Source organism: Puma concolor, chromosome A3, assembly GCF_028749965.1.
Source record: "Puma concolor isolate L17-30 chromosome A3, mPumCon1.1.hap2, whole genome shotgun sequence".
NCBI classification, from domain to species: domain Eukaryota; kingdom Metazoa; phylum Chordata; class Mammalia; order Carnivora; family Felidae; genus Puma; species Puma concolor.
In genome coordinates this window covers 97644596-97671694 of record NC_141669.1, presented here as the reverse complement: position 1 = coordinate 97671694, position 27099 = coordinate 97644596, and the positions used below count along the sequence as shown (strand labels likewise).

Genomic DNA, 27099 nt, shown 5'->3' with positions numbered 1-27099 from the left:
ACTGTACTCACCTTTCTTGTGACGATGTGAGATGATAAAATGCCTACATGATGAGATGAAGTAAGGTGAGTGACTGAGGCACAGTGATGTAGCGTTAGGCTACTACTGACCTTCTAACATCAGGAAAAGGATCATCTGCGTCCACGCCCCAGTTGACTGCACGTAAGAGAAACCATGAAAAGCAAAACTGCAGATAAGGGGAGACTACGGTACATCAGAACAGAGACCATTACTCATGATCTGATTTGAGGCCCCCCTAGATCACTATCACCCTTTCCTGCCTCTTATTAATGTGCCACCTCTCCTGGATTCAGGGCAACTCATCACACAAGAGGAGCAGAGTAACTCTGTACGTGTCATGAAATGTTAATTTAGAGCCAACTCCCTTGGGAAAGCTCCACATTCAAGGCCCTACTGTTGTGGCCAAGTGGTTCTTGCATTTGAAAGCTGCAAAGAAATTTTAGAAGGATGGCAGAGTATCAAGCCTCAGCTGAAAGGAAGCTGGAACAGATACAAACAGTGAGCAATGAACAAAAAGTCTCCCACTCTAGGGGCACCTGGGTGGTTCAGTTGGTTAAGGGTCTGACTCCTGATTTTGGCTCAGGTAATGATCTCACCATCAGTGAGATCAAGACCCAAGTGGCTAGCATAGAGCCTGATTGTGATTCTCTCTCTCCCTCTCTGCCTCTCTCCTGCTCACATTCTCTTTCTCTCTGTCTCTGTCTCTCTCTCAAAATAAATAAATAAACAAAAAAAGTCTCCCACTCTATCTACTGTATAAACAGTTAAGTACAAGTATGGAGTCCTTACTGATCTTTTTCTGTGGGAGGGAGTATGATTCTTAATACATAAAGGATATACAGGGGAAAAACAACCATCACCTTAATACAACAACCATTTACATCTCTGTGTCACCTTTTCAAATTTCAATAACTTTTTTTTTTTGAGAAAGGGAGAGATGGAGGGGAGAGGGAGAGAGGGAGAGAGGGAGAGAGGGAGAGAGGGAGAGAGGGAGAGAGAGAGATAGAGAGAGAGAGAGAGAGAGAGAGAGAATCTTAAGCAGGTTCCACGCTCAGCACAGAACCCAGTGCTGGGCTTCATCCCATGACCCTGGGATCATGACCTGAGTGGATCATGACCTTTGGGACATTCAAGACTGAGCCACCCAGGCACCCCTTAAATTTCAGTGATTATGGATATATAGTCTCACTCAGTTATAATCTATATGTTCATTACATTTTTACAGTATACTTCTTGCACTCTCACTCTATTATTTACAGTTTTCCATATACTTATATAATCTTATCATTGTGTGGTTGGGAATTTAGGCTATTACTAGTTTCTTTTTAGCTTTGGTTGGTAATTGTAAATAATGCTCTCCTGAACAGCTTCTGGCTTGAATTTTGTCACAGACTATATTCCCAAAACTTGGATAAATAAATTTAAGAAGTGAAATTAATGCCTGGTTGGATAGTTCCAGGTCAAAGGCTACAAATGTAAATTGCAGATGCCGATTTTAGAGTAATATCCTCTACAGAAGGGTGGCTGGACTGGGGCAGGGGGGAGGGAGAAGGAGGGAAGAAGAAGGTGCCGTTTCTCATTTTTCCACTTAAGTAAGAGGCAATTAAAATTTAAAAAGTTGAAAATTTAGTCATATATAAAAAATATATTATATTATAAATATATATTTAAATATATCATATTATAAATATATATTTAAATATATTATAAATACGTATATTTATACATATAGGGGAAGGAATAACACGCGCAGCAAGTAGGAGCTACCCCTTGGGAGGCTGGGGCGGCCTGTGGGCCCCAGCCGAAGAGGATCAAGAAGTAGACCACCATGCTAGGCCCAAACAGCAGTGTAGGGTCAACAGCACCCCTCACCCATCAAATCCTTCCATCAAGACCGCCCCCTCGCCTCCCGGATCCGGAACCCCGTCCGGTCCCAGTCCCTGTCCATCAGGGGCAGATAGGGACGCCCGCTTCCTTTCGGCTGGAGTGAGGGAGGCCCTTCTCCTCCTGCTCCCTCTCTTCCTTCGACCACCAGAACCCGGACTGGGATCACCAAGGTACCGCCACTGTCCCCAGTCAGGCAGCCCACCTCTCACCACCTCTCGCCGTCTCCTCTGCTGCCTCCTGGGTTTCCACAGACGCTGCGAGCCGCGCCCCGCCCACTGAGAGCCGGGCAGGTGATTGGAGGACACCGACTTCCTAGCAACCAACCCCGCCTCTGCCGCTTGGCCGGGGGACTGGTACCGGCCTCGCGCGCCTTTCCTAAAGGCTTCACTGCAGGTCTCTGAGAATATGGCTTCACAGAGGTTGGAAAATGCTCAGAGGTGGCATCCCGACATAGAGTGAGGGAACCAGACTCGTTGGTCCGACAGGCATTGACCTTCTGAAAAACAAGAATAAGACGTACCGGATCAGGCGCGGCTCGGCCACCTCAGGCCGACAGAACAAGTAAGGACCGGCTGCGACACGAGGAAGAAGGCTCCTTGCCAAGCCTGGTGCTTTCTTTCCCCGGTTTCCTCGCTCCCCAGCTGGGTAACCGGCGACTCCGAACATCTCTTCCCACGAGGGACGGGAACTGGGCAGTGATGGCTGAGGTGAAGGTGAAGGTGCAGCCGCCCGACGCGGATCCCGTGGAAATAGAAAACAGGTAAACCAGTGAGTGAGGCTCCTTCCCTGCTCTGGAGCCCCCCTCAGGCGGCTGGTCGTTTGGGCAGGCGGACCCCTTCCACGGGCACCGCCGGCAGATACCTGCGCGCACAGGAAGGGGATTCGTGGGGTTTGGAGCCTCCCTCCCATCCCTGGACCGCAGACTTCTTAAGAAGTTCCGGGCGAGCTTGACAGTTTGCAACTTTACGTATCCGATTTTGTGCCGGTGCTGTTCGGAAAGTTGTGATGATGTGTTTTCTTCCTACATTAAGGTAACCGACGCCCAGAGAGGACTTGGCGTTTTTCCCGTAGTACTTGTCAGATACGTACTGTACTCTGATCCAGGATCGGTCTTGTCGCTAAGGGAACTCCCACGACAGAATGTTTGGGCGAAATTAGGATGCAGTTTGGATTTTTGAAGCAACACTAAGCCAAATGGTTTCCGTGCAGTATTTAAGGTTTTAGGTTACCTATCACGGCTCGTGGGTTTGAGCCCCGCGTCGGGCTCTGTGCTGACAGCTCAGAGCCTGGAGCCTGCTTCAGATTTTGTGTCTCCCTCTCTCTCAGCCCCTCCCCTGCTGTCTCTCTCTCTCTCTCTCTCTCTCTCTCTCTCTCTCTCAAATGTAAGGTAAAACATTAAAAAAAAAAAAACTTTAAAAAAGTCGGGGGGGGGGGCGCCTGGGTGGCTCAGTCGGTTGAACCTCCGACTTCAGCTCAGGTCATGACCTCACCGCTCATGGGTTCCAGCCCCATGTGGGGCTCCGAGCTGACAGCTCAGAGCCTGGAGCCTGCTTCAAATTCTGTGTCTCCCTCTCTCTCTGCCCCTCCCCTGCTCACGCTCTCTCTCAAATATAAAACAAACAAAAAAAATTTTTTTTGAGAGTTTAGGTCACCTAAAGCCTCTCCTAATTTTATATTTTTAGGTTACCACATAGTTTTAAAGACCTTGACTTTCTCAAACTTATGAAAACATGTACGATGATCCTATGACAAGGTGGACAGTTTGGTTGATTTTTGTTTGGTATAGATAATTCCCAAAGCAGACCCAGTTGTGGTTAATTGGCATAACAAATTTTGTCTTCCCACCAGACGTGTCTGATTTGCCTCCTTGCAGACTATGACTGCCCAATGCACTGCATATTAACTTTGTCATAGTTGTTCTGTCTGAGAAAATTGAAGCCCCAGCTTTAATATATTTTGTGTTTGTTTTCATTTGACTTTTCTAATTTAAAGTTCATATTAGTGAGGAAAAGAAACACTCCCTTAAATAGTAGTAATTATGTAAACATGTACTTTATCTTGCTCAATTTCTAACATGCTTTGATTCACAACCATCATAGAAACCTAGATCATCTGCCAAATGTGAAAAAAGGCACAATTTCAAACCATTCTGCCTGTATTTTTCCCTCATTGCCTCTTGAAATGGGTCAGAACATGAATAAAATCATTATTGCCTTTGTTCCTAGGATTATAGAATTATGTCACCAGTTCCCTCATGGAATCACAGACCAAGTAATTCAGAATGAAATGCCTCATATAGAAGCCCAGCAGCGGGCAGTGGCCATCAATAGACTGCTGTCCATGGTAAGGCAAATTCAACTAGTTGATGTAATTATTTATGTGCTATGGACTGTCATTACTTCCTGTTACGTAGATGTGAAACCATTCTCAAGTGTGTTAGGTTAAGACTCCAAACCAGGAAACAGCTCAGACTGCCCGAACTGAGGAAAGAAGAAATAATTACACATCATTTTACAAGAAGAATGAAATAAATGTATTGTTTTAACTGTTGTATTTGTTAACCTAATTGTCATCGTGAGACACGGGGCACATAGGCCTAGTCTGCTCTCACCTTCTGTTTGCTTCCTGCTGTTGGTGTTGGGCCATTGCCTATGAAATATGCCCCATCTGGTTTTTCTGCAGGTTATCACAGAGTCGGTTCCTTAGGGTTTCATTCTCCACAATCTCACTCCTCACTCTGAGCATTTCAGGAGGCAGGAATGAGTCTCGTCACACTGCAGTGGGGTTTTTCATTGAAGCCCTTCTACCTGCTCTTCTCTCTTCTCTTCTCCTGGGGCCCTAATATCATTCTCCTCCACTGTCCCAAAACACCCCACCTTGTGGCACCCCATCCTCTAAATCTGCCTATTTATCCTTTCATTTCTCCATCACCAAAACTCCCATGTCTTGAAAGCATTTCATTTTGGTTGTAGTAGAAATTGAATAAAAGATTTCTACACTAAGGACTCATGGAAGTTTGAGGACAGGTGAACGTTCTGTTAAACTACTCCCTTCGACCTTCTAGCTCAATGGCTGGAAAACTTTCTGTAACATGCAGATAGTATGCGTCGTAGGCTTTGCAGGCCATAAGGTTTCTGTCATAACTACTCAACTCTGCAGGAAAGTAGCCATGAACCATTCATAAGCACATGAGCATGGCTGCATTCCGGTAAAACCTTATTTATAAAAATAAGCAGTGGGCCGGAGTGCTTGCCCTGTTTTAGTACTGTTGGTGATTTCTAATCAGTTCACCATGGTGAAGGACTCAGCTCCAGGAGGGATAGTGGAAGGGATGCTGGAGGTTGTGGCAACTGAAACTGTTTTTGTCCTCTGACTACCCTTTGAGCCCTTTGCCTTCTGTCTGAAAATCCTCCTCAGTACCTCCCTCTCTTTCGCCATCTCTGCAGCCCCATCTACTGCCAGGCCTGTGGTCTACAGTTTGTAAGCAGTGGTGGAGCTATGATGACTTTTAATTATTAGTAAATCACAAAGGGTTGCTGCTTTTAGCTCATAAACAGCTCTCAGATTTGTTCCCTCCTTTCCATTCCTGTTACCTCTGCATGTGTTCAGACTCTTGGCTTTTTCCTGGACTATCACAGTATATTCTAACTGGCTCTCCTGGTTCCATCTGCCTCAGTGCAACCAGCCTGATTTTTTTTTTTTTTTAAGTAGGCTTCACACCCAGCACAGAGCCCAATGAGGGACTTGAACTCACGACCCTGAGATCAAGACCCTGAGAACAAGAGTTGGATGCCTAACTGACTGAGCCACTCAGGCACCCCTTGATCATAATACAGATCTGACCAAGTCATTCATGACCCAGAATCCTCTCAACACTACAGATTCAAGTCCACACTCCTGGGTTTACCACACTGAGCCCCTACCTTCCTCACCCACTCTGCCTCAAAAATTAGGGTTCAGGGGAACAGATTGTCTTTGGTTCCCTGCCACATCATGCCTCAGGTCCTTTGTCTTCACTGGTTAGAAGGCCCTTCTTCCCTTTCTTCACAGACTAACTCCTGTTGTATTACATGAAAATTATTCATTCTCCTTCAGCTCTTCCTTCAGCTCTGCTATGGTCTCCCAGAAAGCTTCCCTGAAATCCCCCCAGGTTGGGCCAAAGCTGCTTCTCTGAGCGCCCATTCCACCCTTAACTTACCTCTGTGTTGATGCCGACAAGATAGCATTGATGTTAGCTGTGTGATTCTCTTTTAGAATTCATGTTTGTGCCCCACCAAACAGATCACAGTATGGGTTTTCAGGAAATGTTCATGGGCTGAATTAAACGACCTCCAAATGGAACTTTGTGGTTCGATTTTCCTACTTAGTGGGGTTCGGGGAGGGAGGTTATTGCTGTTCATCCATATGTAAGCCTGTTTCTAAGTCATGTGTCATCCCAGTCTCAACGCACGGCAGTGGGGCCTCTCCCAGCCATGGATTCCCCAAACTGCCAGAAATCCCATAATATGGCCACCTGAGTGCTCCAGAGTTCACACCCAAGGAATTTCAAAAGCACGCCAGACATGCTTTACTTTACTTTTGATTTGTTATATAAAACCAAAACTATTGCATCTTTTATTCATTGGTTGACCTTTCTAATTTCCATGTAATACAACAGAAATCACACAAATCACTAAATGTCACTATTTTGTCAGGTTTAGTTAATCATCATGTTATAGATTTATGCATGTTAGCCTTTATTTGAACTTCTTGTTTATATAAATTATTTATCTTTACATTACATATACTGATTGAATTTATTCGAATTTGACTATGGATTTTTATTTATTCTAAAGCTGCTTCTTCAAAATTATTTATGCATTGGTCATATAACCAAGCCAGGACACCAGCATATAATTTGGAAAATGGTAACATAAAGCGCTAAGTTTTTGAAAATATATTACATGTGATATGTAGACAAAGACCAAAGTCTTGAGTGAGGAACTAACAAATAACTGCAAGGCAGGATGTTTTGGTTTGTGTAAACTTTTAAAGAATACATTAACATTTGTGATTGATTTAAAATAGCTCCAAAATAATTATTATTTTCTGTTTAAAAAAACTTTAGGGTCAGTTGGATCTCTTAAGGAGCAATACAGGCCTTCTGTATAGAATAAAGGATTCTCAGAATGCTGGGTAAGCACCCAATTTTTTATTTTTAGAAACTTTAATTATTATGAACATAATCTATGGTTTTGGGGAAAAAAGTCAATAGAGAATTGCATAATGTAATCTGTCCTGCATACCATTCCGGCCTCTTGTCATGAGTTCCATTTTTCAGAGATGACTGCTCTTAATAATTTGGTATATGTCCTTTCTTCTAGGTATATATATAAATATATAGAGATGATTATATATTTATATACTATATATATAATCTCTTTTTTTCTTTTTTTTTCTTTTTTTTTTTAACAAAAATGGGATCATGCTATCCATACTGTTTTGCAACTTGTTTTTTTCACTTACTATATCTTGGACATCTTTTCATTCTGGTACATACAGCCCTGTCTCATTCTTTTTAAGGTAAGCCCTTCTTTTGGTAAATAAGTCAATGTGATGACCTTGTTCACTAATTCAAGTAGTTATGTAGATTCTTAGATTATCCTGTATCTCTTTGCCTTTTTAATTCTACTTTATTCCCCTGCAGTAAAATGAAAGGATCAGATAACCAAGAAAAACTGGTATATCAAATCATAGAGGATGCAGGAAATAAAGGTAAGCATGTGAAGGAAGAAGCAGGAAAAAACTTCCTGGTCTTTGTCTGTAGGTCCAGAAATAGGGAATGAGATCTGGCTTCCCAAGCTATAGATCTATGTATAGAGAATGCTGCCATGTATGTTAAAAGAAGAGGAGATATGACATAAACGTGTAACGTACGTATGCTTGAGGGACACCCAGAAGTGATGCCATTGCTGCCTCCAGGGAGGGTAGGAGCTAGATGGCTATGGGCAGGGATGGAAAGGAACTTCTAAATTATCCTTAAAACTTAAGGAGTTGTTGTTTTGTTTTGTTTTTTAATTCTTTCTAAACTTTGGAGGCCTTTGTTTCTTCCTTTTCCTCTTATCTGTAAATTATGGATAATAACATCTCTCTGGTTTTTGGAGAAAGCAGAGGGATGTCTAGTGCAGTGTGGCAGTGCCTGACTGAGGTCCCTCAGCAACTATTAGATATCTCTCTATCCCACTTACAGAATTCTATCTAAACTGCTGTTATCATAATTTAGGATTTGAGTCACTGATACTAGTTTCAACAATGTATCAACCATGATATAATTTGAAATCATATCATTCTTATATTTATTAGAAGTTAAATTAATATTTTAAAAATAGATTCATGAAAAAAGCATTCTCTATCTTAAAAACTTCTTCCTATCTCATTATGCCTCTGTGCTGGGAAGAAAATAGGGTAACATGTTTTATACAAAATTCCATATACAAGCCTTTTTTAAAAGAGTAACCAGGGCGGCAGGGTAGCTGAGTTGGTTAAGTGTCCAACTTAGGCTCAGGTCATGATCTCACGGTTTGTGGGTTCGAGCCCCGTGTCAGGCTCTGGGCTGACAGTGCAGAACCTGCCTGGGATTCTCTGTCTCCCCCTCTCTCTGCCCCTCCTTCTCTTTCTTTCTCAAAACTAAATAAATAAGCATTTAAAACAGAGAGAAACCATAGCCTCCTGCACAGGGCTCTTGGTGGCTGTGAGAACCCCAGTCTTCCATTTTTCATCTCTTAAATACAGTTTTCGTGTATACGTAATGGGTATACATGCACACAGATGCTTACATAAAGTATTTTTTGCTCTACGCTGACAGTGGCAACTGACCTTGGCCCAAACTTAAGTTACAATCTAAATACAATCTAAAGTAGGGGCGCCTGGGTGGCTCAGTTAAGCATCTGACTCTTGATTTTGGCTCAGGTCATGATCCCTAGGTCATGGGATCAAGCCGCAAGTTGGGCTCTGTGCAGACAGCGCAGAGCCTGCTTGGCATCCTCTCTCTTCCTCCCTCTCGCCCCCTCCTGACTTGAGCTCTCTCTCAAAAAATAATAAATTAAAAAAAAAAATACAAATCTAAAGTAAAAATAATAGGAAACAGAAGTTGAGATGCAAAAGGGGATGGAAGAGACAATGTAAGTCAATTCAGTACCATTCTTTCCTTCCATTAAAAAATATCTTTTTCAGTGTTTTTAGAAAGGTGCCATGCTAGGATTCCAAGAAATTTCTGGTTAGAAGATAGAGCACATAACTTAACATTTTATATGTTATGTTATCTGAGATTCTTACCTCTAAGTCACTGTTTTCTCTATAGCTGTGCTCTAGGGATATATACATATATATAAGTACTTTGTTATAGTTTTGGCATGAGATACAGCAGTAGGACTGTAAACACACATCCTATGGTGTTGAATTCATTTTACTTTATTTTCTTATAGGAATATGGAGCAGAGATATCCGATACAAAAGTAACTTGCCATTAACAGAAATTAACAAAATTCTAAAGAATTTGGAAAGTAAAAAGCTTATCAAAGCTGTTAAGTCTGTGGCAGTGAGTAGTTTTCTCTTTTCTTCCCCCAAGTGGTCATTGTATATGTTCTGGTCCAAGTACGTTTCAAGATTTTTATTGTTCTGTAAGCTGTGTCATGACTTAAAACTACTGGTCAAAACGATTTCTAAAAATTAAGCTCAAGTTGGATTGGCTTGGAGATGTTGCCTAGATTTATCGCTGCTTAATTAACTCTTTGTGTCTCACCCGCCATTAAAGCTAAAACCACTTTACTCTTCAGTAAAGAATTTTTGGAATCATGAGCATTTTTCCTGGATTTCCAGTGTGTAAGATAATTTACTCCATCCTGGCATATTAGATTACTCATTCAACAAATAGCTATTGTGTGTTTGCTGTGTACCAGGTACTCTTGTAGTGCTTGGGATACGTGAGTAAACAAGTCAGAGAAAGATCTCTGCCCTGTCTGTTCCAGTACATGGTATTTCTCCTTCTCCTCATCCCACCCCAGCCCTATTACCTCCTCCAGGGGCTTCCACTCCAGAGCTGGCTGCATCAGGGACACCAGCTGCTGACTGCACTGACTTAGGTATCAGAAGAGCCAAGATTCCTCCTAAAGTTTGCTTGAACACGGATTTTGGCAAATAAGAATTCAATGTTCATCAGAGATTTTATTTATCAAATAGTATTTTTGCCTTACCAATCCCTAGTTTATACCATTATCTCCCTTCTGCATTTTTAATGGATAATTTCAAATTTTCACAAAAGTAGAGCCAATAATACAAGTCTCCACATACCGATCACCTACCTTCACTTTGCCAATCTTTCTTCTCCACCTTTATTTTTAATAACAGCCTTATTATTGAGATAAAATTGACATGCCATAAGATTCATCTGTTTAAAATGTACAGTTTGGTAGTTTTTAGTATATTCCCAAAGTTGAGCAACCATCACACTGCTGTAATTTTAGGACATTTTCATCACCCGTGAAATGTGACCCCACTAGCAGTCAGTCCTCTGCATCCCTGCCTGTAGGCCTTGATAACCACTAATGTAGTTTCTGTCTCTACAGATCTTCCTATTCTGGAAATTTTGTATAAATGGAATCATACAGTATGTGGTCTTTTGCATCAGGCTTCTTTCATTTACACAATGTTTTCAAGGTTTCAAACTGAAGTAGTATTGGATTGTAACCCAAAGTCTAAAATAAATCTTCCTAAGTCCATACTGATATAAATGTTGAAATAAATAAATGACCCATCTTCCCATGAGTGGGAAGAGGCAGAATAGACAAACCTCCTGTGCAGAAGAGTTCCAGGTAATTTAGGTAGTAGAACGTAACTCTCCCTCCTTCAGTTTGGGCTCTGTGTACTGATTTCCTTCCAAACATGGCAAGGCTAGGGAAGAAAGTTTACAGTGGAGAAAACTGAGAAACACTACCTCAAGCCACATGATCAAGGTTAACATCAACACTGAAAAGTCTTAGTGATGGTGATCAATCATCACTTGGTGACGATTGAGTACCCTTGATGGGATGTGGTCAGAAGGGCACTTCCTCTGTGGTCTTTTTCCTGGTCTAGTCCTGAGAAAAACATCAGACAAATCCCAGTCAAAAGGCATCTTACAGAATACCCAACCAGTAATTCTCAGAACTGGCAAGTTCTCAAAAACAAGGAAAGTCTGAGAAGCTGTCACAACCAGAAGTTGCCAAGGAAACATACCAAGTAAATGTAGTGTGGTATCCTGAATAGGTTCTTGACCCAGAAAAGGGACATTAGGGGAAAACTAAGGAAATCTCAGTAAAGTATAGACTTCGGTAATAATGATGTATCAATATTGGTTCATTAACTGTAATAAATGTACCCTACTAATATGTAAGATGCTAATTAAGAGGGGAAACTGAGCACAAGGTAAATGTACCATCTTTACAATAATTGTGTAAATCTAAAACTGCTCTAAAATACAAAGTTTTGAGTTGTTTTTTTTTTTAATCTTAGTTTCAGAAGACTTATTTATCTTATAACCACATCTGCTTGTGCATGTTTTTTCCTAGGCCTCAAAAAAGAAAGTATATATGCTCTATAACCTGCAGCCAGACCGGTCTGTGACTGGTGGAGCCTGGTACAGTGACCAGGATTTTGAATCAGAATTTGTAGAGGTGCTTAACCAACAGTGTTTTAAATTTCTACAAACCAAGGTGAGGCATAACTGAGGACACATCACTGCAAATCTTTTTTAAAAAGTTTATATCGTATTTTATAGGACTTGAAAATGGTGAAGTTGATAATTTTTACTAAACAGTATATTCCATTGTTGATTTTCAGACTATATAAATTGTATTCAGAAAACACTATGCTGAGATTTATGTTTCTACCCTTATAGGCAGAAACAGCACGAGAAAGCAAACAGAATCCAATGATACAAAGAAATAGTTCATTTGCCTCATCACATGAAGTATGGAAGTACATCTGTGAATTGGGGATCAGTAAGGTGAGAGCTTGGGTTTTGAATTTTCATCTTATTTTTTATTTAAAAGAATTTTTTTTAATGTTTATTTTTGAGAGAAAGACACAGATCATGAGTGGGGGAGGGGCAGAGAGACAAAATCTGAAGCAGGCTCCAGGCTCTGAGCTGTCAGCACAGAGCCCTACGCAGGGCTCGAACTCACGAGCCATGAGATCATGGCCTGGTACGAAGTCGGAAGTTCAACAGACAGCCACCCAGGCGCCCCTTCATTTTAATTTTTTAAAGTTACTCTTCATCACAGGGGTATAGTTTACAATGTATTCTGAACATATTTGACCCAGACCCTTTTTTGAGGTGATACCTGTGAACATTGTGCAGAATCCACTTTCGGAAAGCACTGTCCTAAGCCATTTAGACAAAGGTGACTGTCCTGCCATCAGGCACTGTGTGATCTGTATGTACTTAAGCTTGGCATATAGAGCAGCAGTGTAGAGGCCTGGCAGTGCACTGCACTCCCAAAATTCAAAAGTCTCTTCTGACAAGGTCTTGACTTTCTCAGGGACATTTCAACATAGATGACAAACCTCAATAGCATCAGTTGTCACTTACTGGTATTATCCAACTTGTAAGAGGCGAGTAGCGTCATCAGCATATTCTTTTGAAGACCTATATAAAGACATAGTGCTGGATGCTTTTCAGAATCAGAGAAGAAATTGAATCGGCCATTTGCACAAGCTGTTTTCATTTCCTAGACCCCAGATTTCTCATTTATTTAAAAAAATTTTTTTAATGCTTATTTATTTTTGAGAGAGAGACAGAGTGTGAGTGGGGGAGGAGCAGAGAGAGAGAGGGAGACACAGAAGCTGAAGCAGGCTCCAGGCTCTGAGCTGTCAGCACACAGCCCGATGCAGGGCTCGAACTCATGAACTGCGAGATCATGACCTGAACTGAAGTCAGACGTTTACTGACTAAGCCACCCAGGTGCCCCTTATTTAAAATTTTTTTAATGTTTATTTGTTTCTGAGAGAGAGAGACAGAGCGTGAGTGGGGCAGGGTCAGAGAGAGAGGGAAACACAGAATCTGAAGCAGGCTCCAGGCTCTGAGCTGTAAGCACAGAGCTTGATGCGGGGCTTGAACTCATGAACCGTGAGATCATGACCTGAACCGAAGTCAGACACTTAACCGACTGAGCCACCCAGATACCCCACACAGATTTCTCATTTATATAAAAAACTAGGAATTTGGACAATTTGATATCTAAAATAACTTTATGCTTGAACATTTTATAAATCCACATCAAGTTCTTGCTAAGGAAATGTTACTTTATAAGACTTCCAGATTTTACTTAAGGGTAGAAACATAGAAAGAAAGTATCAAATTCAGATGAGGTTAGAGTTCTGTCCTTAGCATTTCAGTGCTTTGTGCTAGCTTGGGCTGTTGTTCAGCTCTGTGCTTTAAATCACCCATCGGCGCAATGCTTCCCCATTCATGGCGGAGTTGCGACCCTTACTGTTTAAACACCCTCAGATAGGATGTCTTCTTGTGCTTTCTGTGTCCTTTCTAATGTGTCCCCTTTTCAGGTAGAATTGTCCATGGAGGACATTGAAACTATCTTAAATACACTCATTTATGACGGGAAAGTAGAGATGACTATCATCGCTGCAAAAGAAGGCACAGTTGGAAGTGTGGATGGACACATGAAACTGTATAGAGCAGTCAATCCTATCATCCCGCCCACAGGTTTGGTCCGGGCCCCCTGCGGACTCTGCCCGGTGAGTTAAAGTGGCTTCATTTCACACCTGACTGCCACCAAGTGCAAATGCCACATAACTTACCAGCAAGCACACCCCAGTTTTCTGATGCTCAGAGTTGACCAACAGCTGCTCAAACCTCCACGTAAACTTTGATGACAGGCCTTTGATGAACAAGTCATGGCTTTACATTCCTTTTTAGAATAACCAGGTTAGGGAAATTTGTGTTTTTCTGGGTTTGGCCCTAGAATGGACAATTTTTAACAAGGGCTAATCATTTAACCTAAGTAGGGAGGGAAATAGGATTTGCTGAGAACGTGTCACAGGCCAGGTATGTTCTTGAAGATTTATGTGGTCTCATTTAATCTCCTCCTGTCCCTTGGAGCTAGTGGTGTTATTTCTGCATAAGCTTGAAGCTAAGGAAGATACAAGATATACAGCTTAGAAGAATCAGGATTCAAACCCAGAGATGTGCTTTCCCCTGCAGCATGCCCCAGCGCTCTCCATCCATCCGTTCCCATTTACTGCTTGCCAGCTGCGTGCTGCAGGCCCTGTCCCGGCCCTCATAGCTGCTGTTTTATTTCTTTATACTGGCCCTTGTCTATATGCCTAAGCTGTCTGTATGCTCGTGTCAACTCCAAGGGAAAAAAGCGAGCATATTGGGAATTCTGCTTAGCACCCTTCACAAAAAAGAATGTAGTTAAACACGAAACATTTGCCTAGTCAAACACACATACAGATCTGCCTTCCTGTATCCCTGTTACCTGCCAATAGCCTTTGGGCCAGTGGGCAGAACATGTCATCTTAGTGCTACAGTGAGAGGTCTCTCATTAACTAACTTTATAATCACACAGCAGGTCCCATTACAGCTCTAGTCTCTTTCAGTTTCAAAGTGTCACTTTTAATACCACTTTAGAGAATGGCTGGGTCTTGGATATGTTGTTAACAAAAAGTATAGTTGTAGTTGACACGTAAGACTTTACCTATAATATAATAATTTTAAAACTCTCATTTGATTGTAAACTTTTTTCTTTTTAAAGGTTTTTGATGACTGCCATGAAGGTGGTGAGATTTCACCATCTAACTGTATTTATATGACAGAGTGGCTCGAATTTTAAGAGAGCTAGGAACTTTACTGACATTTTGCAAATGAAGTTACTTTGAGAGCAAATAATTTAATTCGTGATGGAACATCAAACACCCTTGAAAGCAAACTTCACAATAATGGATAGACTAGCTGCTATGAAAAAATATTTTTTTATCTATGAAGACTAAATTTATAATGGTAGAGTAGCCAACGGAATATGAAGCAGGTAAGGCTAATACTGAAATCCATTCTTCGATAAATACTTAGAACTTCTGGAAGACCACCTTCTGAAGCCTTCAAGACTTGTGATGGTTCATGGAAAAAGAAGCCAATAAATCTAAATTTGCCAAATACTATGATAATGGCTAAAGCTTAAAAATGCCCTTTTCCAAGTTAGTTATTAAGATCTTCATTGGAAATTTTTTTTTTTTTTAATTTTTTTTTTCAACGTTTTTTATTTATTTTTGGGACAGAGAGAGACAGAGCATGAACGGGGGAGGGGCAGAGAGAGAGAGGGAGACACAGAATCGGAAGCAGGCTCCGGGCTCCGAGCCATCAGCCCAGAGCCCGACGCGGCGCTCGAACTCACGGACCGCGAGATCGTGACCTGGCTGAAGTCGGTCGCTTAACCGACTGCGCCACCCAGGCGCCCCGGAAATTTTTTACATCTACTTCACTATTGCCATTTGTTTTCTCTTTCCTCAGTGGTTTCATTGAGAAGTAATTAAAAGTGATGGGGCAGGAATAGCACTTAGGGAAGAGTGGGGAAGAGAGTGGAACATCTCTTTTCTGCACATTATTAATTCCTTATGTCAGAAATATTATTTCAGAGGATTATGCCTTTGTACTTACCTCAAATGCAAATGATGACTATTATCAAGGATTTTTAGTGCATAGATTATTCTCATCTTCAAGAGAATGTTTTCACTGATCCTTTGTTAAAGTCTTCCAAGTTTCATTCTGTGGTTCAATTGTATTATTTGCTAGAACTGTCCCATAATCCATAACCCTCCATTCGTACTTCATTGTGAGCAGGATACCATTCTTCTTTTCTTGTCCTATTTTAGATTTGTTTCCTTATTCTCTTCTAAAATCATGGTGTAATTAGTCTAGGCTAAGCAGAAAGCCATTATAATTGTTCTCAGTTCTAATAGTACTTCCAGTCCTAATCGTTAGCCATAGAGAAAACATTAGGTTATTCAGTGTACTGTTGAACAAAAGTTAGCTTTTTAGGATCTCAGCTATTGTATTTTCACTTTGTACCTCCACTCAGTGATTTCTGTGTCCAAGCCAAAAGTATGGGACCAAGGGAAAGGAATTGAAGGTCAGCTACTACTGACACCAGAGTTCAACTACCAGTTTGGAGATTCTCCAAGTGGGCAACCATCAGAAGGGTAACTTTGAGATAAATGGGATCAATAAAAGGAAATCAGCTCAGTAACGAACTAAGAACCAGATGGAGTTTGTGGCCAGCTCTATAAAATAGCATTCGATGACACCAGCACTTTGAAACAAGGATCATTTCGAGTATTAAATATATAGAAGAGACAGAAGAATCTAGGAGCCTGAAACTACACAAGCCTTTCTCTTCCACCCCCAAGGAAAGCTAGAATAGTAAGAACATTATTTGTCCTTCTTGGAACCTGGCGTTCCTGTCACAGAGGCGCTAGTCTTATTTAATGAGAAAACTGAAGTTGGGGGGAGAGGCAGATGTAGGGAGAAGGAAGCAGTTCATGTATTAACTACAGATTTTGTATTATGTCTTGATAGCCAAAGATTGGTTTTTAAAGCTTACAATCAAAGGCTACAACAAAAGTTCATTGACTCACCAGAATAAAGAGACCCTTTAAATGGTTTTCCCATAGCAGGTCTTTCATTCTGAATATTAACTGAAGGAGAAAAGAGACAGTAGTTTAAAAATATAGCACCTCTGAGGGCGCCTGGGTAGCTCAGTCAGTTGAGCATCCAACTTTGGCTCAGGTCATGATCTCGCAGTTCTTGAGTTCGAGCCCCACTTCGGGCTCTGTGCTGACAGCTAAGAGCCTGGAGCCTGCTTTGGATTCTGTGTCCCACTTTCTCTGCCCCTTCCCCACTCATGCTCTGTCTCTCTCTGTCTCTCAAAAATAAATAAACGTTAAAAAAACCAAACAACAGCAGCTCCGATATATAGTTAAATAGATATTTACCCACCAGAAGTAAACTTTGACCAAAACAAATTATGGGGCTCTAGACTCATGACACCAAAAAAAAATTTAAAAAAAAAAAAAAAATCAAATTGTGGTGAAGTCCTAATCCTTACAGTTGATTTCCATTTAGTATAAGGTATTTTGGTCACCTGAGAAGAGATACACCCTGAAGTCTGTCATGGCCCTTCTGTTCTGCTTACTAATGATCATAGGGAGTCAGACAATCCTGAGAGACCATGATTTAGTGGTTTAAATGGATAGTTTATGTGGCATTCTTCTATAAAATTCCTCTGAGCTTCGTTTGATGAGGAGTAAATTTTATGAGCCATGATTTTTATGGTGATCAGCTGAGTAAAAACTAGTCAAACAAGTAATTTCAAGTTGAGTGACTTTTACTTTGAACTATTACTCATTATTAGATTGTGGGTAAGGGAAGAAAATACATGCCCTAGATTACTGCTGCTGGACATTTTATAGTGACAGTATTCCACATCTGCTGTTCAGTAAAAGTACCCACTTGTCACTTCGTGACTGTTAAGACTTGAATGAAGAAATGAATTCAATTTGTGGCTACCTGTGGTTACTGGCTACCATATTATATAGCACAATCCTTACAGTCACATAGGTCTATGTTAATTATAGGAATGAAGGATATCAAAATTATTTCTCACTTGTATGTATTTTTCTGTGGAGAAAGAGGACAAAATATTATTAACTGTTATTTGTAGTGTAAGTTTGTAATTTTTTGAAAAAGGACTTCAGAAAACAAGGCCAAGAGTAAGTAGAATGATTACTAATTCCAAACAATTCAAATAGAATCAAACTTTGGTTATAGACTTGGTCAAATCAAACATCTTTAAGAAAATTACTACTCAATTGATTTATCTAATTTGCTTCTCACTAACATGTCAAATGAGTTGTTTTAAACATAGTCATTTTAATTATAAAAGTAATACATGTTCACTATAACAAACTCAATCCCCAGGTGTACAAAATAAAAAGGAGACTTCCTTCACACTGTACCTAAAATTCCCATTCCCCAAAGATAACTGCTATTAAAAGTTTAGAGTCTTTCCATTTTTTCTTTGAGCACATTTAGAAGCCAAGACTTTTCAGGTTAAAATGGTGGCTTTGAATCTCCTGTAGACATAAATAGTGAGTTAATTCATATTTTTGCAGCAAACATAAGGTTCTGTAACATGTACAAAGTCACTGGAAATTGTTTTGAGTCAATACTTAGGGATTGTAACAGCCAAAAAATATTGGAAAGAAAAAACAATTTTTTTGAAGGAGTATGATCAGAAGAAAAGCAGAATGATGCTTGAAAGTGAGCTAATGGAACATAGAATTTAAAAGGTAGAACTCTTTACAGAACAAAACTTGAAGTATGGAAAGATTACTTAGAATTTTGTAACAAAATCTAAATTGTTCCCATGATTTCATCCTTTGACATTAAATTCATTTCTCAGGCTTAGAGAGAATCATTTAAAGCACCTGGATAAGTTAATTCCTAATGGCAGAGGTCACAAATGGGCGGCTTGGACTTTGTGTGTCTTGCAGTGTTTGTACATTTTTTATTTACGCTGTCGTTGTCGACTTATGTAATCCATATGTACATATATTGGGCATAATTCATATACATATAAACTGTGTATATAAACATATAGTCCCTAGATATGAAAACCACTGCATGAAATTTTTCCCTCAAAAAATCAGAAAATTGGCAACACCCTGCTACCTTCCCAGATGGCAACGATTTAGAAAGGGCACGAGTTCTCCATGCTGCCCAAATTCCCACCACGCTGGTCTAGCACACATCTGGTTGGCTATGCTGACATATTTGTACAGGCTGGGCTCCTGTTCCCTGCCCGACCTGGCAGACCCAACTCTTAGATCCATATGTATCCCTCTCCCTCAACATGTTTGAAGGACTGGGGCAGGGGTCAAAGATGAAGGCCCCAGTCTGGGTTTAATGTCTTGGGCCAGCTCAGAACAGCTAGTGTTTTGAGCTCTAAGCCAACACTCTGGATCTTTAGTCGTTTTCCTCACCCCACCCCACCCTGCCAACTAGAAAAAGGTTCATTTCAAAGAGGAGTACAACTCCTACAACATACACAAACTAGTTTTAATGTGAACTGGGAATCAGGAAAGCTGGATTCCACTTCTATCTTACTCACTTTGGACAGATAAAGGTGGTTAAACTGTCCTTATGTCCCTGATCAAATGAGAAAAATACTGCTTTAGTTCATGGCAGTTTGTGAGATAGAAATCCAATGGAAAATGGAAACGCAGTTTGTAACTTAGTTTGAATATTGAACTTCTGGGTTATTTTTCCGGAACTTTGATCTGTTTTATGTGTCTACTAATCATCTCATAATAGATAATTTTTATCTATTAATAACCTGATCATTGCTCTACCCCTACATTGGAATGTAAAATAGCAGAAGTAATCCTACCTATGCTGGTACTTTCAGCATAGACTTTACCACGCTAATCAGTTCATGAAACTCCATATTCTGAAAGTGGCCACGGTCAGTGAATCTGTACAATTTGGCTTCCAACCTATCAGCCACTTCTTGTTGTTCCTTCCAGGGAAGGAAAGGATCATCAGTGGAGCCAAACTGCACAATGTAAGGGCAGTTGGCTTTGATCTTCTCCCACTGCCAGGGACGGCTGAAGTATCCTATGGGAAAAAAATATACATATAGCCTATTACCGCCCATGGATAATTCCCATTCTAGCCATGGTAAAATATCTAGTGAAGACCATAGCAGACACACAGAATCCGAGCCTGTGAGTTACAAGTCCATTAGTTTTCAAATCTGTAGAGCTTAATACCATAGCTACTTGTGAAGGGGCGTATGTGGCTCAGATAAAATCAGGCCTCTAGGGTTCAATGCATTAGAAAATGGTCTATCACCTCTCAAAGGGTCTAATTTGTAAAAAAAGAAGGGCAGCAAATGTTTCTCATCTGTTACGAGAGGGTTTTTTTAGCCTATTCAAAAGCCAGTACTGTTTAACCTGAACAGGTAGCCCTGTGATTAGAGGAGGGGCTTTTCTGACTCGGTTTCAAACTTACCACTGGCACGCTCGTTTTCATCCCCCAAGTCAGAGGTATATGCAGACACTAACACAATAGCATATACTCGGTGTGTTTCTGCATACCTGGAGAAAGAGAAATGATGTCAACTAATACTTAATGTTAAATCTGATTGCCGAAAAGTAAAAAAAGAAACAAAAACAAAAAAACACATGAAAACTCATTTGATCTAGCTTACAGAAAACAGGTGCTGTTGAGGCTAATTTAAAAAAAGTAAGGAAACTACAGAACTCCAAGCCCAGTGGTTAATAAATTACCCTTGGCTACTTGATGAGTTTCTACTTATTTTTCAAGGTAGTCCAAACCTCTTTGGTAATCCTTTCAAAAAAAACAAAAAGTGGGGGCAACTGGATGGCTCAGTCGGTTGAGTGTCCAACTTCGGCTCAGGTCATGATCTCGCGGTTCATGAGTTTGAGCCCCACATCAGGCTTGCTGCTGTCAGCCTGTCACAGCAGAGCCTGCTTCAGATCCTGTCCCCCTCTTTCTGCCCCTCCCCTGATTACACTCTCCCCCCCCAAAAAAATTTTTTTTTTAAGTGTAATCATTCTCTTTGATGTGCCTATTAACCTACCTTCAGTATGCATCAGCATTGCTTGGTTGGTTAACATGTAGATTCAGTCCCGGAGCATCTGATTCAAAGTTGGTATAAGGCCCAGAGATCTGCATTTTAAGGCATGACACCTCCCCCCCAACCCGGATGACTAATACAAGTGATCTGTGAACCGTATTTTAAGAAATACTGTACCATAGCGGAAATGTACCTCTTTTGCTGCACATTCCACATTGTATTGTATTACTCTTTGCGTTGTATTATATCTGTCTTCCCCAATAAACCTTCAGCTCCTTAAGGGCAGGTGTGAGCCTTCTTGATTTCTGTGACCCTGGTGCCTAGTACAGTGCCCACAAGCAGACACTCGGCAAAGATTAGGCTAGGGAAAGATGTGGAATAGTAATAACTTCAAGGGGCCTTTGTGCCAGGAAAAATTTAGGGTTGGTATTTTGTTTTGCAGTCTAAACTTTTTACCCAACAATTTGTTTTGAAAAATTTCAAACCTACAGGACAGTTAGAACAACAAGCACTTGATTCATTAATTTTACCACACTTCACACCTAAATACATCAACTGTGTCCCCTAAGAACAAGGTATTCTCTTACATATCCACAGTGCCATTATTACACCCAGTACATTTAACACAGATCCTGATAATGGCGCTTGAACTCACAAACTGAGATCACGACCTGAGCCGAAATCAAGATCCAGACACTTAAACAACCGAGCCACCAAGCACCCCAAAACTGCTTTTCAATCCTAGATCCAGTCAAAGATCACACATTGCATTTGGTTTTCATGACTCTTTAGTCCCTTTTAAATTTTTTGTTTTAAATGACATTGACATTTTCTAAGAGTTTAATAAGCCAATTAATTGTCTTGTATATCACCCCTAAATTGAATTTTTGTTTCCTCGTGATTAGACAGAGGTTAAACATTTTTGGCAAGAATACTACATAGGCAATGTGTCCTTCCCACTCCATCACATCAGAGACACACAATGCCAGTGTCCCTTTATTGGTGAGATTAAGTTTGATTACTTAAGGTGATATCAGATATCCATTGTAAAGACACAATTGTCCACTTTGTGATTAGTAAGTAATCCGCAGGGTGGTCCTCTGTGGCTCTACCAATATCCTTTTCCCCTACCGTCTTATATCACATACTGGCATGTATTTTCTCCTTGCCTACCTTAACTTTAGATGTTAATTTTTAGGTTGCAGACAATCCTGCAGTGAATTTATTATTTTTTATTTTATTTTTAAGAGAGAGACAGAACATAAGCAGGGGAAGGGCAGAGAGAGAGGGAGACACAGAATCTGAAGCAGGCTTTAGGGTCTGAGCTGTCAGCACAGAACCTGACAAGCAGGGCCTGAACCCACAAACCGTGAGATTATGACCTGAGCCAAAGTCCGACGCTTAACCGACTGAGCCACCCATGTGCTCCAGGGATTTTTTTTTTTTTTGAGAGAGAGAGAAAGAGCATGAGCAGGGGTGGGGCAGAGAAAGAGGATACCAAGCAGGCACTGCCCTGCCAGCACAAAGCCCAATGTGGGGCTCGAACCCATGAACCATGAGATCATGACCTGAGCCAAAATCAAGAGTCAGACACCCAACCGACTGAGCCACCCAAGGTGCCCCAGTTACAGGGATCTTTAAAAGAAGGCACATCTGGGGCGCCTGGGTGGCTCAGTCAGTTGAACATCCAACTTCGGCCCAGGTCACGATCCCATGCTTCATTGGTTTGAACCCCGCGTCGGGCACTGTGCTGACAGCCTGGAGCCTGGAGCCTGCTTTGGGTTCTGTGTCTTCCTCTCTCTCTGCCCCTCCCCTGCTTGCACTCTGTCTCTCTGTCTCCCCAAAATAAATAAATATTTAAAAATTTTTTTTAAAAAGAAGGCACATCTTTATTAGCCAATAGCCTGAGAAAAATTCAGTTGGCCTTGAGTTGGTACAGATTTCAGCATAAAGGGATTTCTTCATTTTCCAGACAACCTTTGGCAGCTTATGAACACTAAGCTCCACACTGGAAAGCATTATCTCATAGCTTCAAATGGCAGAAAGGCTATGGAATTTGGCAGGGTTCCCTGACATGCAATTTATATGCCAGCCTGAGCGACTGCTTGGGACAAGAGGTTACACAAAAACTATATTCCTTCCTCATCCAGCCTAGCAAATGTGCAAGAAACCCAACCCTAATATGCTTATTCAGCCAGCTAAGTCCTATCCTCTAGGCCTCATAAGCCTAAAGGGAGAGACATGATGTTATAACCGAGAGCATCAGGAAGTATCATGAATCCTAAGGACTGGTGGGGGGGGGGGGGGAGAGAGTGGTGGAGGGTGGTGTAACAGCCTCTGCCCTCCAACAAATATTTATTTAGCACCTTAGCACCTACCATATGGCAGACACTCTTCTAGGCACTAAGGTCCCAGTGTCAGAGTGAACAAAGCCCCACCCTCATGTTGCTTACATTTTTATTGGCCAGAGACAGGCAAGAAATAAACAAGACATCAGATGTTGAAAAGTGTAATAGATTAAAAGAGGGATACCAAGATATAAAGGGGATAGGAGCCATTGTTTCATTTGGAGTGATTAGGCCTCAGTGAAAAGAGACATTAAGTAGAGACTTAAAGAAAAGAAAGCCATGCAAGTACCTAGAAACAGTATACCAGGTAGAACAGGGGCCAGCACAGGCCTAAGGTAGGTACAGAGTTGGCAAGTTCAAGGAACTGCAGTGAGGTCTGTAAGCCAGCTGGAGCCCACACAGGGTGACTATTGAACAAGGATCGCACCTCATGGCTGCAATGGCCCCAGAACTGTGGCCTATGATGATGGTCTTCTCATCACAGTGCAGCTCCGTCTCCATGAAGGGCAGCCAGATGCTCTCTCGAGCTGTAACTAAGGTTCGGGGTAAAGAAAGAGTGTCATTTGATAGGGACAGTCTTAGTCTAATACCACCCCACCTTTCTGACAGAGGACTACTTAGCATTTCTCAACTTAAGAACTTCAGGACCACATAGGAGACGGGGCTGTTTCAACAGAGCCAAAGATTTATATGTTGCTGTTTGAGAGACTCAAGTCCATAGTTTTTCTATATATATATATATATATATATATATATATATATATATATATATGGCTTTTATTTTTTTTATTTTACCATGTTCTTATAAGAAAATACTGAGGAAATAATAAAAATATAATTCTGCAGCTTTAATGTAAACTTAAGAGATAACTCTAGGGGCACCTGGGTGGCTCAGTCGGTTAAGCATCCGACTTCAGCTCAGGTCATGATCTCATGGTTCATGAGTTTGAGCCCCGCATTGGGCTCTGTGCTGACAGCTCAGAGCCTGGAGGCTTCTTTGGATTCTATGTCTCCCTCTCTCTCTCTGCCCCTCCTCTGCTCGTACTCTGCCTCTCTCTCTCTCAAAAATAAATTTAAAAATTTTTAAAAAAAGAAATAACTCTAGACAACATTCTCAAATTCACATGTATAAATATGCTTTCTTTCCTAAGAGGAAATTCCTGACACAAGTCATGGGCATAGTCAGAACAAAAGTGGCAGTGTTACATTTTGAAATATTTGGATCTCATATAGGTGCTGTGAAGTTTTATCATATCTCTGTCTCACATGAAACACTCATACATTTTGCCTGAAAATATCTGTTGAATCTGTTGACTTATAGAAGGGAAAACTGAGTTGCTTAAAAAGTGGAAAATTAAATTTTACCAAGCCCGGGTGCTTTTCTCGATCCTTACTAGAATTTTCTATGATGCTTTTTGGTTTACACCCTTTTCCCCAAACTACTTGCCTTCATTCATTCTTAGGTATATACTCCCTTTGGCTTCTGTACTACGATATTCCTGTTCTATACCAGGAAAATGGCAAGATCAAAACCCAACACGATGAGGCTATTTAAAAACATGTTTAAAACTTACTTGGGTCAGGCATGTTTTTAGCCAAACACTGGAAACCAGGTATCTATGACATGAGGGGAAAAAAAAGCTATAATAAAGAGCTTAATTACAACTAATACTTTGCTAATAAGAAATGAGACACCTGATATGATCTCTATCAATTCAATAAGTCTTCGCTTACATTATGAAATGAAGCAGGTTAAGTGCCATTGGATTCCATGTGAACAGACAATCCCTCCTGATAAACTGCCTTCTGTCTGTAGTTCTTACGTAGCCAGCTCTGTACATATTTGCATTTGTGCATCTCTGTTTATCACCGTAGGCATGTATCTACACAGGCATCATGAATGAATGCATGCTAGACAAACTGGAGTCAAAAAGACTGTGCACCAGGAAGTAGGTAAAACATGGTACAAAATGTGGTACAGAAAGTTGGAGATCCCACCCTCTTGGACAGCTTCAGTCCTGCTCTTTTTGATCTGTAGCTCTGGCCTTGGTTTTCAGCCACAACCTGAAATTTTCTTCTAGACACATACTCTAGAGCTCTAAAGGATGGCAACCCAGGAAGCAGTCCTATTGACTGGTTATGGAAGAGGTTAAAAAAAAAAAAAAAATCAAGATGCACAAGACAATTACAGTGGGACACAACGCCATTTGTGTAAAGCTCACAAAGAAACCAAATTAAATAAGATATTGTTCAAAGTATACCCACATAGCTGCAAAGGTATGTTCATTTTTAAAAGAGGAGCAAATGAAAAAAAATTCAGGGAAATGGGATGGGGGGGTATACATGTGGCTTCCAAGGTATTGTTAATGTTGCAGAGTTTAGTTTGGTTATGGAGTCTCAGGTATTCATTACATTATACTTCACAATTTCCATGTATGTTACATTCATCTTTTTCCTATATTAAATATTACATACTGATTTTTTTTTTTTTTTAATCTGAGGCAGGAAGCAGAGAAGACAGAGATACACTTATCTAGTAAGCCCCAAATCTGAACCAGCAACAGATGCAGAGAGACAGGGGGGTGCTCTAAGAGGTGGTGCCTTGTACTCTAACCACTGAATCTTCAGAGAAGTCTTCCGGGCAGTTTTATCCACCAAAATTCTGACCACTAGTTCTAGAGTTTGAGACAGGGCAGCCGGGAGAGCAGTAAAACACAGGGCTTCGCTGAAGGGGTGGGGGGCTGGGGACGAGGTGAACACACGTTCAAACTTCAGTCCACTGTCCCCTCTGTCCCTTCAAGGCTCCCAGCGCGGTCAGGCTTGTCTCTTACCTGCTCCAGCCCCTTCTTCACCCAGCCGTACCAGCCGTGGGTGGCCACATCCCCACCTCCATTCCCAGGAACAATAACTGCCTTGCTCGGGGAAGCCATGAGCGCAGAGGGGCTGATGTCGACCAGCAGCAGGGCCTGCAGGGCCGGGAGCCCGAGACTGCATCCGCTGGGAGCCTGCACTGTGGCATTCTGGGAATTGTAGTTCTGGGGCGCCGGTGGGCCGGCTCTTGGACTCTGGCCGCCCTTACTGAAGAAGGTGGCCAAAGCAAACTTCCGAGTTTCCAGCAAATATAAATCGCCTTTCACTTGCCTCTTGCTAGCGTTCTGGTCCCCTCCTCGCCTTATTTAGGACAGGCTGTTACACGCCCAGAATATACTCTCCCTTTACTAGAATTATATATTTCTATTGGAAAGTGTGGTTTTAGTTCCAAATATACAGAAATAACCTTTTTATGAGTTGAGGACTCGTGGAATTCTTATTACTTTTCCTTCTGATTTTGAAACATTTGTTGCTAGTACAGTTGTCACTGTCAGCCCTGGTTGTTATTTTTCATTGCTTTCAATGTTGTCCTTTTAAAAGCTATCACCAGGGGCGCCTGGGTGGCGCAGTCGGTTAAGCGTCCGACTTCAGCCAGGTCACGATCACGCGGTCCGTGAGTTCGAGCCCCGCGTCGGGCTCTGGGCTGATGGCTCAGAGCCTGGAGCCTGTTTCCGATTCTGTGTCTCCCTCTCTCTCTGCCCCTCCCCCGTTCATGCTCTGTCTCTCTCTGTCCCAAAAATAAATAAAAAAAAAACGTTGAAAAAAAAAATTTTTAAAAAAATAAAAAAAAAAAAAAAAAAGCTATCACCATTGGTGATGGCACATGGATAACATTCACAATTGATGTGAGGAACAAAGGCAGAAGAAAAAATTAATATTTCCTTACAACTTACAGCCCAATGACAAGTCCTTGAGACAGGCAAAGTGATATTCCTCTGGAAGCTCAGCTCCCTTGATGATGACAATTTGCTAAGGGCAAAAGGCAATCTTAGCTTAATGTTATTTGGACCTCCAGCATCCTGTAAGTCTACTTTAAACATAAAAAAATTCCTTTGGAAACTTCCTTTATCTCTCTCCCTCCCCAGATATATGTTGACAATCATACTGCAAGCTTACAGCCCCTTAATATATATCTAAAGGGTCTCATGATTGAGTTTTTACTAAACAGTAATAAATGACATTTTCCTAACAGCAACTAGCCCCTCAGTGTCCTGGAAACCTTGTTGCCAAAATACCTTAGAGACTTTCCCTGTCCCTAACCCCCTCCCAACCTGAAGGTATAT

At 41.2% G+C, this 27099-nt stretch overlaps 3 protein-coding genes across 11 annotated transcripts in view; 1 reads left to right on the top strand and 2 right to left on the bottom strand.

Moving 5' to 3' along the window:
• Window positions 1-2303, bottom strand: part of DZANK1 (double zinc ribbon and ankyrin repeat domains 1) — a 71506-nt gene extending 69203 nt beyond the window's left edge. Inside the window, exons 1-2 of one of the 8 annotated variants that reach the window (XM_086701597.1) lie at window positions 2118-2303; window positions 12-156 (exon numbers count right to left, since the gene is read on the bottom strand). The gene's annotated coding sequence lies outside the window, so the exon portion shown is untranslated. The remainder of the gene's footprint in view (window positions 1-11; window positions 157-2117) is intronic. The other 7 variants (XM_086701601.1, XM_086701595.1, XM_086701598.1 and 4 more) reach the window with 7 other exon arrangements.
• On the top strand, window positions 2262-20877 carry POLR3F (RNA polymerase III subunit F). Of its 2 annotated transcripts, XM_086701604.1 has the most exons (10): window positions 2262-2668; window positions 4134-4251; window positions 7016-7083; window positions 7450-7470; window positions 7595-7662; window positions 9372-9484; window positions 11493-11636; window positions 11822-11929; window positions 13486-13677; window positions 14697-20877. In XM_086701604.1, exons 1-10 carry the CDS (start codon window positions 2607-2609, stop codon window positions 14772-14774), a joined length of 972 nt encoding a protein of 323 aa, XP_086557730.1. In that variant the 5' UTR covers window positions 2262-2606; the 3' UTR covers window positions 14775-20877. The 2 variants fall into 2 exon arrangements, with proteins under 2 accessions (XP_086557730.1, XP_086557731.1); XM_086701605.1 differs by lacking the exon at window positions 7450-7470 and having other exon boundaries at window positions 2265-2668.
• Window positions 17847-25955, bottom strand: RBBP9 (RB binding protein 9, serine hydrolase). The gene is made up of 5 exons (XM_086701606.1): window positions 25777-25955; window positions 24520-24562; window positions 23373-23478; window positions 20009-20094; window positions 17847-19612 (listed from the first exon to the last, which is right to left on the bottom strand). Exons 1-5 carry the CDS (start codon window positions 25873-25875, stop codon window positions 19386-19388), a joined length of 561 nt encoding a protein of 186 aa, XP_086557732.1. The 5' UTR covers window positions 25876-25955; the 3' UTR covers window positions 17847-19385.
• Between the last annotated feature and the right edge of the window lie 1144 nt (window positions 25956-27099).